At 39.4% G+C, this 17,010-nt stretch overlaps 1 protein-coding gene across 5 annotated transcripts in view; it reads right to left on the bottom strand.

The window, feature by feature from the left end:
• JMJD1C (jumonji domain containing 1C) overlaps positions 1-17,010 on the bottom strand; it is a 113,863-nt gene that overhangs the window by 45,997 nt on the left and 50,856 nt on the right. For 4 of the 5 annotated variants that reach the window (XM_081913418.1, XM_081913415.1, XM_081913414.1 and 1 more), the window contains exon 3: positions 5,580-5,693. Coding sequence is in view for 3 of the 5 variants with exons in the window: in XM_081913415.1 (XP_081769541.1) it covers positions 5,580-5,693 (114 nt within the window). In the remaining 2 variants the exon portion in view is untranslated. Of the gene's footprint in view, positions 1-5,579; positions 5,694-14,377; positions 14,450-17,010 lie in introns of those variants that run through there. The other variant, XM_081913417.1, reaches the window with a different exon arrangement.

The raw sequence follows: 17,010 nt of genomic DNA, 5'->3' as shown, positions 1-17,010 counted from the left end.
CTCATTCGTACCACAATCTTTCCTTCCTCTTGTTACTCAGAAGAAAGTCCTCGAGTTCAATGGTACTGACTCTCATGTGCACATGACCATCACTCATTGGCATAAAGGAAACCTATTTATCCCATTTCATCTCATCCAAACACAGCCACTGCCTACAAAGCCTGCAATGTGTATGGCAAGAAATAGCTCATACACCACCACACTGCTGATTTACTTCCTCAAACTAAACTCTAAAGGTTTTCTTGTTAGGAGCTTCCTTGATAACTATCCATAATATAGATATAACCCAACACAGGCTAAAATGACTGCCAAGCAAAATGCTTACATACTGTTGCATAAAATGCAACAAATTCTCTCATATATCCACTTCTGACTTTCCAGAAACATTTGCTTACATTTTTCAACAAATCAAGTTGTAAGAAAGTTATTTTCTTCTAGAAAGACAAACATCCAGGTGGTGATAAATTACACATGCCTCATGTGAAGTTTCAAGCCCAATTTAAATATGCAACACAGCCATATGGAGGTTGCTGCATGTGGCAAAGTGTTTGTGAAGTTTCCTAAGCAATTCCAGATATTTTCTCCCCACAAAGTCTTTTTTTTTTTAAATGAGGTTTTAAAGTAGCATAATGGAAAAAATCTAGAATTGTATATGAAGTTGTAACCTGTCTGTCCAGCCACATGCTCCATTAAGCTGTTCGTGAATGGGTCCTAAGGCACTGAAGAAATGTGTTCTCTAAAATTAACAACCTAGATTAAAATACCAACTATATGAAGTTTGTAAAAACTACTATTTAAGTAAAGAAGTGTCCAATACAAAATTTGAAAGAAATATTTTTGAATATAAATGATACAACACTCACAGAAACTATGTATCATCTTCAAATAACCTGCAACTCGCAGTTTCAAGAACTTTTATAGAACTGTTTTGGGCAGCTTATTATCAATTTAATAATAATAATAATTTAATTTATATCCCTATTATTATTATTATTAAACCATGGGCATAGGCACGATTTATTTTGGTGGGGGGGCAGGCTTTATGTTTGGGAGAGTAGAATCAAGTTTATCTACAATGCAAATCATCAGTTAGTTAGGTATTATTATTAATTTACTTGATTTAGAGAGGCAGCTCCCCACCCCCACCCCTGGCTATGCCCATGCTATATCAAACCACCTGATAATGACATTAATTCAAATCATACAACAGCAACAATTCAATTCGCATCCTTCCCCTCTTCCCAAAGGAGCCTAGGGCAAGCAACTCCTACCGTTCCCAACAAACATTGGCATAAGTTTGGGTTTTTGCTTTTAGATTCCTGTGATATTAAGGGATTGGCACTGACCCTGCAGAGCAGATGGCCAGGAGCATGTTTTTGGTCTCATTACAACAGCTATCACTTACAATGTAACTTGGAATACAGTGACCACCAACCAAGCTGCCAGCATCAACCTGCTTCCCTCTCCTTGTCTCCCATTGTCTTAAAACCTGGACCATAAACCAAACAGTCAAGGCTGCATAGAGAGATTCTAGTTCCTGGATGATATAGGAATCCAATCAAACCCAAGTGTCAAATTACTGAAGTTTTATTAAAGAAGACTAGAAAAGGGGGGGGAGAGGAGAGGAGAGAGAGAGAGAGAGAGAGAGAGAGAGAGAGAGAGAGAGAGAGAGAGAAGAAAAGAACAGGAGTGTTTCCAGTGAAAGAAGATGCAACAGTTTAATGGTCTACCTAAATCTATGTTGAGCAATTTAACATAGCAAAAGCATTTCTGTGGTAACCCAGGGTCACACAGTTTGTGCCCAGGGAGTCTAAGGATAGTAGGAGAATAACAAAGAATGCAGGGAAAACAATCCATGTTTTAGGAGGGTGATAAGTGACAACAGATGAAGTAAACCAGCAGAATGGAGGGCTGCCTGGGGCTTGGTGTATACTGTATGTAGGCAAGTAAACACCAAGAAAGTTGATTAAAGCCAGGAATCACCCTGACAAGGGGAAAGATGGTTAATCTTTCCCAGTGAGACAATCACGTGGATTTAAAAGAGGATTGTTTAATATGTGTCATGAGATGCTTCACATGATTTATTTTTATTTATTTAAAAATATTTATAGGTCCCCTTTCTGAGAAAAAATCTCTTATGGCAGCTTACATAGTAACGACTTAAATTACAGCTTCAACAATAATAGAATAAAAATACACTACAATATTTTATTATTTAATTGGACTTGTTAAGTAAAGGTAAAGGTACCCCTGCCCGTATGGGCCAGTCTTGCCAGACTCTGGGGTTGTGCGCCCATCTCACTTAAGAGGCCAGGGGCCAGCGCTGTCCGAAGACACTTCCGGGACACGTGGCCAGCGTGACATCGCTGCTCTGGCGAGCCAGAGCTGCACACAGAAACGCCGTTTACCTTCCCGCTGGTAAGCGGTCCCTATTTATCTACTTGCACCGGGAGGTGCTTTCGAACTGCTAGGTTGGCAGGCGCTGGGACCGAGCAGCGGGAGCGCACCCCGCCGCAGGGATTCGAACCGCCGACCTTTCGATCGGCAAGTCCTAGGCACTGAGGCTTTAACCCACAGCGCCACCTGTGTCCCATTGGACTTGTTAGTTGCTTTTTAAAAAGCGAATACAATCTCAAAGTGACTTACAGTATAATTCAAAATTAAAATCAATATAAAGCTAAAAATATCTTCAGGAAAAGAAAGGGCTAAGCAGTAAACCCTACACAAATCTGAAGCGGAGTCCCAAAGATGGTTGGTTGGCGCCTTGTACACCTCCTTCTGGCAACTCCTGCAACCAGGTTGGTGCCAGATGTATTGCTCATCAGTGAGGTTGAGAGTGGTTTTTTGTTTAATCTTGGCAATGCAGAACCTCCATACACACTGCTCCGGCTTGCGCCCCGGAGAGGTCACTTTCGTGATACTAATGCAGCGGTTTGACTTCACCCCTGAAGGCACACTGCATTCTCTCTCAAGACAAATGGATTCCAACAAGGACATGAAAAAGCAGACTAACATCCCTTACCCACTAAAAGAGGCCACACAATGTCTAAATGCTCCATTAAAGGCCAAAAGCCTCGCTGAAAATAAGTGTTTTTGCCTGGCACCTAAAAATAGCTAGTGATGGGAGTCAGGCAAAGCCTGGGGAGCGCATGACATACGCAGGGAGTCACCACTGAGAAGGACCCCAAATTATGAACACAGGGTCCAGGTTTGTTCAAATAGAGAGAGGTGGTCCTTGAGGGAGAGGAATACAAAAATGAATAAGGCTTTGTAGGTCAAAACTAGCACTTTCAGTTGAGCCCAGAAACTAATTGGTAGCCAGCACGGTTATGCCAGAATTTTATATGTTCTGGTTTTTCATGTCTCACACTGATCAGCAATCTGGCAATCAAATTCTGCAGCAGCTGTAGTTTCTGAACCATCTTCAAAGGCAGCCCTGCATATAACATGTTGCAGTAATCTAGCTTAGAGGTTACCAGAGCGTAGATAGCAGCGTTTAGGTCAGGCATGTCCAAAGACCGTCTCAGGGGCCTGCTTAATCCGCCGGTCTGTTTAATCTGGCCCCTGTGGCAGTTTATTTCCTGGGGTAAAAACCTAAAAAAAACCTCCACAACTTCAACCCTAAAAAAGGTTAACAACTTTGGTCCTCACGGCCCTTCACGTCATCAAATCTGGCCCTCCTTGAAAAAAGTTTGGACACCATTGGTTTAGGCAGTCCCTCTCCAGATAAGGTGCAGCTGGGCCACCAACCAAAGCTCATGGAAGGGACTCTTGAGCCTCAAATGACAGTTTGTTTATTAAATCTGTATACAGTGGTACCTCTGGTTACGTACTTAATTCGTTCTGGAGGTCCGTTCTTAACCTGAAACTGTTCTTAACCTGAAGCACCTCTTTAGCTAATGGGGCCTCCTGCTGCTGCTGTGCCACCGCTGCGCGATTTCTGTTCTCATCCTGAAGCAAAGTTCTTAACCCGAGATACTATTTCTGGGTTAGCGGAGTATGTAACCTGAAGCATATGTAACCCGAGGTACCACTGTACTGTCCCTCATCTGAAAATCACAGACAGGGTGGCTCACAGAATATAAATACAAAATGAGAATGCAAAATACAGATATAAAAAACCTAGTCTATTATTGTGGCAAGACATCATTACAGTACTGCCACATCTGCAGATATAAAGGAGAAAAAGTACTGTATGTCATCAGCATATTGCTGACAACTTGCTCCGAAATTCTGTATGACCCCCCGCTCCTGTTTCATGCTGATATTAAACAGAATAGGGGATAAAATTGAACCCTGAAGAATCCCACACTGAAGGTTCCATACAATACTCCCCAAGTGCCATTCTCTGAAAACGACCACCCAAATTGGATCAGAACAGGGCCAACCCCCCCCCAGCTCATACAGCCATTCCAAAAAGATACCATGGTTGATGGTAAAAGCCACTCGAGAGATCAAGCAGAATTAACAGTGACACACTTTCCTGAAGTTCTCTTGGTATACCAAGAAGCCAAACAGGCACTATAAAGTGCCAGAGGGCGATCATGTCAATGTTATGGGCTTTTTGCATATTCCACAAACCTGCCAAGGATTCAACAAGAGCACCAGTTACATTCTACTAAACACCCACACCAACAAGCTAGGAATGTGCAGTCCAGAATATAAGAAACAATTTCAGCAAAGCCATCAGCTAAAAGCAGAACCATAACTAACAAAAAAGTTGTGCAAGCATATATCACTTGAAACAAACAGGTATTTAAAGCCATCCTGAAGGACCAGTGTGTGGCAGCTTTCTGGACATCTTTTGGCCACAGATTTCAGAGTAGTGGGGCCAACCACAGAAATGTTCCTGCCCTTCATGTTTACTAATTTCACTGATAGTGGTGGTGGGCTAATGAGGAGGGCCTCCCACATTGATCTTAATATAAAGGCAGGTTAATATTGGTGTAGGTGGTCCTTCAAATAATCCTGACACAAACTATTCAAGGCTTTAAAAATTAGAACCAGCACTTTAAATTAGACTCAGAAACACACTAATAACCATAGAATCAGAGAACTGCAGAGTTGGAAAGTATCCTGAGGGTCATCTATTCCAACCCCCCCCCCCCCAATGGCAATGGCAGATGGCCACCCAACCTCTGCTTAAAAACTTCCAAGAAAGGAGAGTCCACCATCCCTCATGGGAGTCTCTGTTCCACTGCCAAACAGCTCTTATGGTCAGAAAGTTATTCCTGATGCTTAGTCGGAATTTGCCTGCCTTGCTCCCTTCAAGTCTAGGGTAGCTGAATTTTTAACTAGCTGAAAAGCAATCAAAAGGCAGCCCCAGAAAGAGTGTGTTACAGTAGTCAAGTCTGGAATTACTGTGGCTAGCACACAGTAACCAGCCACAGTTGGCACACCAGCTGATGCTGGTTAAACACACTCCTGGAGACTGCCAGATGTGCTACCAGGTCCTAAGAGAAGACCATTCAGAGAGCAGAAGTATCACAGATAGCTGCTCAACATCAAATCAGAAGAACAACTATATGCAATTCAATTTAGCCAGATATGTTAGTTTTAGTAACAACTGTTTTCCTTACCTGATAGGGCTGAAAGGCACTATCTTCCGCTACAAAATCCAGCTGTTTGTCCACAAGAAATTCAACTGCAGTGATAGAATTGTACAAACTTTTCCCAACCAATGGTTTGAACGTCTGTGGACAAAATAGAAGCATTTAAACATTATGCTTTCTAAAGATCAAAGCATTCTATTTTTAAATTTTGTTCAATAACTATAAAAATAAACTTATCAGCTACTTGGATATATAATAGTATCTGAATAATTATTTAGATCAATAATTACATACCCCCCTTTTAAACAGTAATATACTTAATGCATTATTTTTGGGGAAAGATTTTCAAACTCATTCCAAAAACAGGGCAGACAGAATCACAGAATGAAATTGCTAATAGAAAACGGTTGAAGACAAGCTTCTGTTCCCCATATCTGTGCATTTTCCAACATATAATCTCTTTCCCTCTCCCCAATATGTGCTTCTGGCAGTCTATCACCATGCCCACTCTGCCACAGTGCACTGTGTCATCAACAAATTGCTAGATTTGATAGTTTCTGTGTTTTCAGCACATACAAGCAGCGAAAAGAAGCCTATAAAAAGAGAACACATGCACAAGAGGCTGTAGAGGTGACAAAAATAGGCTTAACCCACCATAAAATTCCTTCATCTCCCCACAACAGATGGGACAGACTGAATAACAACTTTAGGGCAGTCTGAGCAGGAAGGTGGCAACTTCTAAATTACAAAACAGGAAACAAGACTGACCATTGTGGAATCTTTTGGGCCAAAGTTTGTGAAATGATAAAAGAACCCAATATAAGGAGTTTCCTTAGCTACGATGATGAGAAATGTAGAGCATGGGCACCACATCAGCCCTCTGCAATTCCCTCAGAATCTCAATGGTTCCATCCTTATTTTGATTTGGCACACTGTTGGGGGGACGTGTGCACGCTCCAGGTTTCTATAGAAAACATGAACAGTGTCTCTCAAGGGGGTTTCCTAGGAAGGAGCATGGTGATGAAGAGAGTTTGGTATAGAGGTAAAGCCACCTTTGCTGAGTGGAATATAAAGCTTGGTGATTTGGACTGGTGCCCTGGAGCTCAGTTTTACAAGCTGTACCATTTCACCAAGCGACAGGGAGATACAGAGGCAGATACAAGATGGTAAGCAAACAGAAGGAACAAAAGAAGGTCTTTCTTGTTTTCTGTTGTGTTTTTCCTGCCTGAGGGGGAGAATGAAAAATGCCATTGCTGCCTAGGTTTCCTCCCTTGGTTTCAGATAGTACAGGCTAGATATGGCAGTGAACACGAACAGCCCATCAGCTCCCAACTGTTGTTTTTTAAAAAAATTGTGAAAGATACCCAGTAATATTTAGATGTGGTGTTCAACTACACAATAGGGTTGCAACAAAGGAAGTAGAACTTACAAATGGACTAGAACATGGGGATCAGAGATCGTGTTCAAGATAATGACAGGCAAATTACTGGTATGTTTATTACATTCAACTAGAATATACAACTAGCATGCATTAGGTTTATACTACGGCCTTCAATGCTGCCCATTTCAGTTATCATTTATCATTTCTTTGCTAATGTAACAGCATTTCTGTTCCATAAAGAAAACACTTCTTGATTTTGAGGCACAGAAGAGAGATGGAAGATCTGTCATTAGTTAAGAGACAAACTAAGATAGACTCAGGGAACCTTTTTGTTCCATCAGTTTATTTTCTAGGCTTCTTACGCCACTGGGCCACCAGAGTAAGCTTATGTATTTGCCCTGACTATGTATATGAACAATAGCTTTCCATGAACTCTGGCATCCTTTAGCCATATACACCACTCATGGAGTACAATACTATGTCACAACTAGGCTTCGTATCACTACATGACAACAAATGGCCCCAAGCACAAATTGGTTTGACTGATGAGAAGATAACGTGAGCATACAGTAAGATAACACCAGGCTCCACATATCCTGAAAAGTACAAGTATTTCTTGCAGGCCAAGGAGTTGGAAAAATACTTTGCCACCAGCTAGGAGGAGCTCCCAATTAACTTAGCCTTTTGTGCATTTGCTTTTGTTTTATTATGTGTTTTGTGTTTTCATTTTGTATTTTGATGCTGTGAATTGCCCTGTGATGTCCAGATGAAGGACAGTATAAAAATTTATAAAATTAAATAAAATATATAAAAATATATTTAAAATTGCCAGTAACACCTTAGAGACCAACTAAGTTTGTTCTTGGTATAAGCTTTCGTGTGCATGAACACTTCTTCAGATTTTTTGATTTTTTTATATATTTTGACCATGTCAGACCAAAATGGCTACCTACCTGAATCTATAAATAAAAATGTGCACATGCATCACAGAAGACGCAAGTAACATATCTTGGAAGGCTTTATGTACATGCCATCATGTTGCATATACATTTTATCAACATGAATGTGTTTTCCCATAGAACAGTAATTTCATAGTTGCTAATCTGAATAGCGTTAGCATAATCCTGGCAGATGTCAACTAAAATATATATTTTTTGACATTAAAGGAGGGTCATAGGCATTTGTATCAATTCTTTAGCTGGCTAGGTATACCTATTTTAATTTCCACAAGCAGTTTAAAACACTTGTTTAAACAAACAAACAAACAAAATCAATTTAAGAAGGTAGAGCAGAACTCCTGTTTGCTAACTCAATAGTCAGAAATGAGTCTAGTACAGTAGTTAAAAATGTTCCTTGTGCTCAGCTGTTTTCCCCACCTCATACACCACAATAATTCACATCCAGCTTCCAGACACAGAATGGATGCAAAGATAAACAACAGTAACAATTTTGAAATGTTACCATGGAAACCCCCACAAGGACACAAAATCTGCAGGCTGCGGGCCAAATAAACTCCTTACACTGCTTTTGGGAAGGCATTCTGTTCTCAGTAGATGGCCCTATAAAAGGTAGAATGGCTCAGCCTGATTAAAAAAAAGCAGGAAAAAACAAACATTTCCAACCAGAAGTCCTTGAGGCAACACTATTACAAGGACACCCCTTCCAAACAGTATTAAATAGCAGTTTGCTTCCAACTTTTTCTTTAATTGCTCAATTGAGCTGGTGTCCAGATACGAAAGGCGAAAAAGATAAGAGGAAATTAATCATTGTTTTCTTTAATTCTAGCACATTTGCTGTGTTAAAAACAAAAAGGTTTTGAAGGTCTTTCAATTACGTACTTCAAAACTTCATAATTTTCCTTGGATAAATGGGGAAATTGACAACTTTTAGGTTTGTGGGTAGTTAAAGCTAATTGTCACTGGAAACAATATCAACATACAGATCAATAAATAATATTTTGGTTAGTGTGCTGCACTTGATAAAATCTGCACTACTACTATTTTATCGTACTTAAGTACCAAACTCTGTCTTCCAAGTCTGACTTCATTTCAAAGGTATTTGCCTTATATGGTGTAGTTGTTTAATTCATATATATACTACTGCCTGGAATAACTTGTCAATCTTCTTAAAGCTTCTTATTAATGGAAACTTTGTGTGCCAATTAAAAAAAACCCTAAAGATCTGCTAGTAACTAAATTAGTAGGCAAAATTCAAGCCACCTAAAGTACCATCTGCTCATCCACTCTGGTCTCCCTTTCCTATTGATTCCATGTCCTACTGTCTCATAGTCTCCAAGGTTCCTCCATTCCTTTTTCACCAACATCAGTTACTCCTGTCTCTAGAACTTGTGTAAGATATCCCTCACTAAAAACTGATATTTCATGATCCTCACAAAGCTGCACTGTTTTTCAATACAGGTAACTCTTATCTTAAGTGAGTTTGGTCCCAGGGGTCCAAAAACATAGAGATTCAGCCCCCTGGAATCTTTCCCCCCCCCAGGTGCAAGGCTGCTTTGGAAACGTGATGTGAGGACTCTTGACATGCTGCCTCCTGGTGCCTACCTAGAGCCATGAAGGCCCACAATCACAGCTGTGCATGGGTAGGGTAAATAAATGGAGAGTGGGCTTCTTCCTCTCTCAATTTATTTATTTATTTATTTTCCTTCCCAACCATGCAAAGCTGTGAACGTATAAATAAAGTAAGCGGAAGATGTGTATTACCTGTATTCTATTCTGACCTCCCCCAGAGTCAGTTATTCCGTAACATCAAAATGCTCAGCCAATTAAGGAAGGGGATGCTTATTTATCTATGTGTAAGCATCAATGGTTTTAAAATTCATTATTTTAAAAATGTTTAAAGCCTCATTATTTGCTTCTAGCTTCTAAAACATTCCAGGTGAGCTGCAACAAGTATCTAATAATATTTAACCATTAAATCTGTAGGTAGCATTTTTTTAGAAATGGGAGGTGTACAAGGTATAAAACTGACAGGAAACTCAGACAGTTCATTTTAATAATATGAGAATATTACTCAAGCTAATCAGGTGGTTTGCCTTACCCATGAGATTTAAGTCATTTACTAATGTGAAAAACACATTCTTTAGAAGACGTGACCTCCCTCACCCGCCTTTCCTTGCAAAGGTCAAAGGGTTCTGAGAGTAATGTTAAGCAACTAGTAGTGCTGGCTAAAGTAGAAATCAAATTTATGGGATGTTTAGGTGTAATTACCAAAACAATCATGCCCAAGCTTGCTCCTCATTGCCCTAGTTTTTAGGGTGCATTTTCATACATTCAATGTATACGTGGGGAAACCATGGTTGTTTATGAACTGGCTTAAATATAAAAACAGAAATAAATCAAAACACAAGTATCATTTTATATGTAAAGGTTATGGCATACTGTTAGCATGGATTTTATGTAGTGGCTATACAGTACCTCCTTTTCCAATTCAGGATCGGAATAGGCCACATGTTTTAAGTGGCACCCCATATGCTCATTTTTCACCTATGATGCATGCTGCATTAAAAGAAACAGACCTCTGTGAACGCAAGTAAATAATGACCTATACAGGTCTACCATAAATTTATATTTTTGCTTCTTCTGTCTCTGGACTCTTTAAATCAATAAAATGATATTAATAAAAACACACATCTACCATTCTACAAGTTGCTTTCATTGCCTTAGGAAGCTGTTGTCAAAGATACTGTGAACCAGATTGGGCTACAGACTATTTTTAGCCCTACTGCAAAATGCCATGTTAAAAACAAGGGACAATTTAGAACCAATTATCTTTGCAAAAGTAATAATAAAGGGGAAGCGAGAGAAAGGAAATTTCTGCTAGTAGGATGAAGATATCTATATTACTATTACAACCTCCTTTTTATACTAACACTCAGAACAACAGTCTTGTTTGGGTTTCCATGCAGAACTAAATTCCATTCATATGAGAAAAAACAGACCAGCTGATCCTTCTCTGAAAGACTTTAAAAAAGCAAGAGTTCCTAACACAGAATTCAGCTGCTCAATCTCTCCACTCCCAACTCCTGACACACACACACAACCATTTCAATTTCCTGTCTGCAGCAGGAAATATATTTACTTAATTGCAGGAGGCATTGTATCATTCTGCGTCGTCCACCAGTCCTTTCAGAAATAATCTTAGAAGTGTTCTTAATTATTGTGTGATGTTTTGTAATTCAAGTAGATATTTACTACAGATTTTTTTTATACATTTCTTATTCAAACTTGCTAGAATTCAAATTAAGAATAATTTAGGCACTTGAGAAAGCTAGCAAACAAGGTTTAGATCCTAGATTTGTATCCTATCAAATGTTGAAACCACTGGAAACAAAATAATTACAAGTTTTTAAAAGATGAGGAATCAGGGAATGAGGTTTGACACATTTTTGCTATATTCTTCTTTAAATATCCAAAGGCATACACTGTTGACAGAACTTTTAAGTAGCTTTTATTAATATAAGGCAAGATTTAGAAATCATTCATAATACATGGAGAGCTACAACGCTAACCTTATTTTGCTTCAAAGTACCTTTCATTAATATTTAAAATTTTCACAAGACATGCCAGCCAGTAAGTAAGCGATTTCTAGTGCTCGTCGCAATATAGAATTCAACACAAATATATGTACAGGGAACAAAATCTAACCTTAGAATTACACAAATTAGAGTCTCTCCCCACCTCCCCCACCCCAAGAACCTAGGCTTGGCTGAGCAGATTACAGCTCTCTTTGTCATCAGCAATGTGTGTGTTAACGACTAAGAAATCCTGCAACTGAAGCACTTACTGCGTTCCCAGATCTGGGTCATGATAATTTCTGCCAAGGTCGCTTACATAACAAAGCAGTCTTCAAAGATACAAAGGAACCGTCAGCTAGCAGTCCATAGGAGAGAAAATGTCTGGAACAATACTTTTTCGCCTGCACATACACTGCCTTACAGCCGAGCAGACACGGAAAGGAGAAGCTATCCCTCTGCTTACGACATGTTGAAAGAAGGGAAGAGGCGGTGCTCTGTGAACTGTAACTAATCCCCCGTCACAGGTGGTGATGGAGTCACTTCCAGCACGAGTCACATTACTGATTACTCATTTGGCTGGGCTGGCCAGGGAGCATGGGTCATAATTTTAACTACAGACAAAGCCAGACTAAAGGAGAGACTGGCAGCTCAAGTTTAATATCCCTGTACAGAAAATGCAGGTATCGGGTTTCCACTTTCCTGAATTACTTACAGACTATTCAACGTACGTTTACTCAGATTTAGTGAAACTTGTTCATGTAGTATTGCAGGCCCAGCAAGAAATGGTGCATATATAGGGATTCCTCCATGCACAGGGGAAGTTCTATAGCCCAAATAATCTAGCAACATAGTTTTGAACTATTACTAGAGTGCAAGTCTCTAAATTGTGTTGTTATCTGCTCAACTCTTCGTGTCTCATTATAAAGAGTAGTGTAATTTGGGGACAACCAAACTCCATTTTAAGCTGCATTACAGCAGCAGTTTGACTTCACTCCCAGAGGTGCACACCATTGTCTCTTGAGACAGACGGATGCCAAAAACAGCCAACTGGTGCTTTGAGCTCCTTGGAGGAAAAGCAGGATGCAATTTTGACAAACATGGGGACTGGAGTCCTATGCAACTGTTCTACCTACAACTTGGCATTGTTTTGTTTATATTAATGTAGCTTTGGAGGAACTAGCAGATACCAGGGAGCCAAGGATGACAAAGTCAATAATTCCACTGCATGTTTGTGTGTTGGGGCCACGTCTTAAATTATAAAACCAATTTAAAATTCAACACATTCTGAAATACATTAAAACAAAGGGAAAATATTGCTGCACTAGGGGAGGGATTTTTTTAAAAAACTGAATTCTTAAATGAAAGTACAATGCTCTAAGTCTTTAAAATAAAAAGGTAGAGTGTAAGCCCTGTAGCTGGCCAAACTGATTGTCAAGGCAAGTAATATGCTGTGATGCCTCATGGCTCCAAAATACATGTGATCTAAGGGGTATATGGATGTTGCTAAATTTTGGGATTCATGTGATGGTGAGCATTTTATCTACCAAAGCTTCAAAAAATCCGTTTACGGATACTGGAATATAACTATGTGTTATATTTTGTAACTATGGGTGTAGACATGCATTTTGAGTAGTATGCAGCTGCACATGACTATTATTAGACCACAGCACATTACACTTCTATTGGTATACATACATTTAAAATACCATATGAAATAAACAGGGTTCATTGGCTATCCTGGCACATGGAATTATGGAATAAGACATGGTAAGAAACAGAACACATCTGGGAAAATACAGACTACTCAAAAGAAAGAGAGAGAGAGAGAGAGAAAGAAAGAAAGAAATAAAGAAAGAAAGTAAAAACTGAAAGAAGCATTGCTCTGTACATAGCAAATGTATATGCAAGAAATTCCAAGTCAGAAGATATTAGTGGGGCACTTCTGTTGAGCTTACCAAACTAAATACAAGTGGATATAATGGTATATGTCTACCATTAGCCTTCACAATGGGAGCAGAAAAATACTGACAAAGCATTATTTTAGCCTTTCCCAAGCTAATGCCATTCAGATGTTGTTAGGTTCCAACTTCCACCACCCCTGATCACTGGCCACGCTGGATAGATGGGAGATGTAGTCAAAAATATATGAAAAGCCCCAGTGGTTAGGGAAGGCTGCTTTATTTATCAACCCGGGGAAACATGCAAAGAGAAAGATCTGATGATTTTTCTGTTATCTGTCCAGGAAACAATAAAGCTAAAGAAAAGTTAGCAGTCATGCTCACATACATTTGGGAGGTCAATTTGTTAAATCAAGAGGTAGTAACTAACTGGAAAGATAAGTAAGTTATTTTAAGACTTGTTTCTCAAAGATATAATGAAAAATTGATGGTCCAAAAATGGCATGTCACCAAGGTGAAAGCAGTCATATCATGTTAAAGTCAAGATAGTCTAGAATGAAGAACAATGGACTAAATGTTTTTAAGCCACAGAAACTAGTAAACAAAGTCCAAAGAGAACCCCAAACAAAGGGTCCAGGGAGAATTGCCTTTTTCTAAGGAGACTTGGCACACTGGAGTATTAGTAATATGAAAATCAAGCAGCTTTAAAAAGAAACCAAAATAGTTTACATCAAGCAAAAATGTTCAAACCTAACACATACAAAATGTAGCTAGGGAGTGATGCACTAAACCCCAGATACAGTAATCCTGTGTCAAAATGAGACTATTTTACTCTTAGTTCAGAATGGGAAATCTCCAGCTCATGGACTGAATTTGACCCACAAGGCCATTTCCCCCCAAAGCACACCAACCTACTCCCTACCAGATGATATGTTGTGACATCAAGTGCAGGACAGGTAGAGAGATTCAACTGGATTAGCGGCATTATTTGACTTCCCTGTGGCAAGCTTACTCATGTAGCTGATCGGTGTAGGAAGCAGCTTTCCAGCCCTATGTTCTTTGCTTCCCAATTGGCAAGCATAGGGCTGGTAAAAGCCCCTTGTGCTGTAGTTATCAAGTGCCTGAAAATCTGTTGGTTGTTGAGCCCTTGAGAGCACTGGGCAAAGTACTTTAACAGGTGGGTGGGACAACCTATCCATCAAGCATCTGACATCATAATGTCAGATTATTGACAGATGGGTGGTCCTGCCCACCTATCAAAGTTGGCCTGTGTGGGTAGGAGCAGGTAAGGATCTGGCCTCCCTGGCCAAAAAGGTTGCCCATCCCAGTTGCAGTGGAACACAGGAACATAGGAATATAGGAAGTTGCCCTACACGGAGTCAGATGGTTCATCTAGCTCAGTCTGCAGTGACTGGCATAAACTCTCTAGGATTTCAGGAAAGGATCTCTCTCAGCCCTACCTGGAGATGCTGGGGTTTGAACCTGCAACCTTCTGCACACAAAGCAGATGCTGTCCTACTGAGCTACTGCCCTGTCCCCAACCTCAGAGATGAATTGCTGCATTGAAGTATAGCTATGTTAAATGAAGTCACATTAGCAATACCTACATGGAACCTGTACAAAACTAATCCCTCCAAGAACCTTCTGCGGCTGAATGTTCTTCTCAGAATAAAGGAGCTAGCAAAATCTGTACTGAAACATTATTTCTTGCTCAAAACCAATAGAAAAAAGGAAGAAGTATGGCAGTCAAGGCAGTAATGGGCTGAAAACAGTATCTAGGATTCTTGCTTAAAACACACTTTCAACAGTCTTAGCCTGTAAGAAGTGATGACATTTCAGATGTCCTTATTGCATTTTTGGACCCATCATTCTGCACTAAAGTATAATAATGTGTGAATTTTGTAATCAAGGGAATGACAGGGCTGGTGTTCCCCCCCCTCCCATTTTGATAACATCAGTAAGCAAATGCATGGATCAGCTTTGAAATATATCTTTCTATTGAATGTGCAAGTACGTCAGCAGGCTACTCCCAATGTTACGAAATATACATGTTCACAAGAATACACCTGTCTGCACCATACACAAGGAATTGTTACACACAATTCATTCACACGCTTCAGAGGTGGGAAGACTGAATTTTGTTACGGTAAACTGAAAGGCAATATAAGCCAAAAGAAACCTGCTTAGAGACAAGGAGTATGTTTAGAGTGTGAACACTGCTGAGCTTGCTCACATCACAGTCACTCATTATTCTTATTCCATTCATCCTTTGTTTTGAGGTTCCATTAACTGTATTTTGGTAGAAACATTATTTCATGTGCCTTTAAAACACATAAAACATGTGCTGATGTGACATAGTGGTTAAAAAGCATATGTCCTAAGCTCACATTTGTCTACCTTACAATGCTGGGGCAAATGCAAAACATTCCAACCACTTGTTCTATTGATATTTTCTCCAGCACTAATGGAACCAATCTCCAAATTAATTTACATTATTTCACCATAAGGACCAAGGCTGAGCCACAATTTAAAATACAACTTGAAAACTGTTTAAAACAAATTACTATCACAAAAATTATTTTTATTGATTTCTTTGCCCCCACTTCTAACCTGGGATGTTATTTTAAACAACCATAAATAAGCAGTGGCAACAGCAACAACAACAACTTGATGTTGACACTTCAATTCATTGGTGCACAAAATATCTGTGCAAAATGTTTCATTTCTCTATAATGACAAGACAAACATGTATTCAAACGCAATCAAAACTGACAGGCAAAGTTTGTATATCCATGTATTAATAGCATTCAACAAGCAATACATTAGTATCAGTTGCATTAGTAGTCCTACTAAAAATATAGGTCTTGTTTAAAGCTCAAGGGACTTGTTTTCATGATCAAAGCTAGAGTCATATTTTCCTCTGAATCAACCATCTAAATTTTACACATCAGGGAATTCTTAGACATCTTACTCCCTTTCCTACAACCTCAAAACCATTTCAGCAGTTTGCTGCTGTTAACCCTAAATTCCATTGACTATTCATATCACAGTCTGCATGCCCAAAGTAGGAAAGAAAGTGAAGAACCCTCTGAGTATCCACAGGATTTTTAACCTTACTACAAACACTAGCTACTTGGTGTGTAAACTACAGTGATTTAAAGGCGTCACAACAAATTGTGTTAGAATGACCTAAACAAGCAACAGCACTTGGATAGTTTAAGTATTTTACCTATGTTCTTCAAGAAAACTATGACACAGGGCTGGTGCAGATGTAACACTGCCTGTTTCTTAACTATCAACTAAGGGATGGTGACAAACAGCTGTTTCATGCTAACTTCTAATGTGCAAAATTTCCTTACTGCCCTAACAGTGGTTAAAAGGTTGCAAACTGCTGCTAACAGGGGTTCTTGAAAAAAGAGGTGTGCTAATTTTCGCTTAACTAAGATTAAAGAAACAAAACATGGAAAGCATGTTTCCCCTACGTTCAGCCTCCTTAATACAGAATATTCTACCACAACAGGATCTCCTCATCTCATTCTATGCTTATGTAAACCAGACCTAAGAAAATACTGTATCTGCATGAATATAAATGCAGGCTAGTTCAAACTTGTAAATGTGTGCTACTTGAACAGAGTTTAATTGTGG

Source organism: Podarcis melisellensis (genome assembly GCF_964234715.1).
Source record: "Podarcis melisellensis genome assembly, chromosome: 5".
Lineage (NCBI taxonomy): Eukaryota > Metazoa > Chordata > Lepidosauria > Squamata > Lacertidae > Podarcis > Podarcis melisellensis.
The sequence above is the reverse complement of the archived record's forward strand: the minus strand, read 5'-3'. Positions and strand labels throughout refer to the sequence as shown.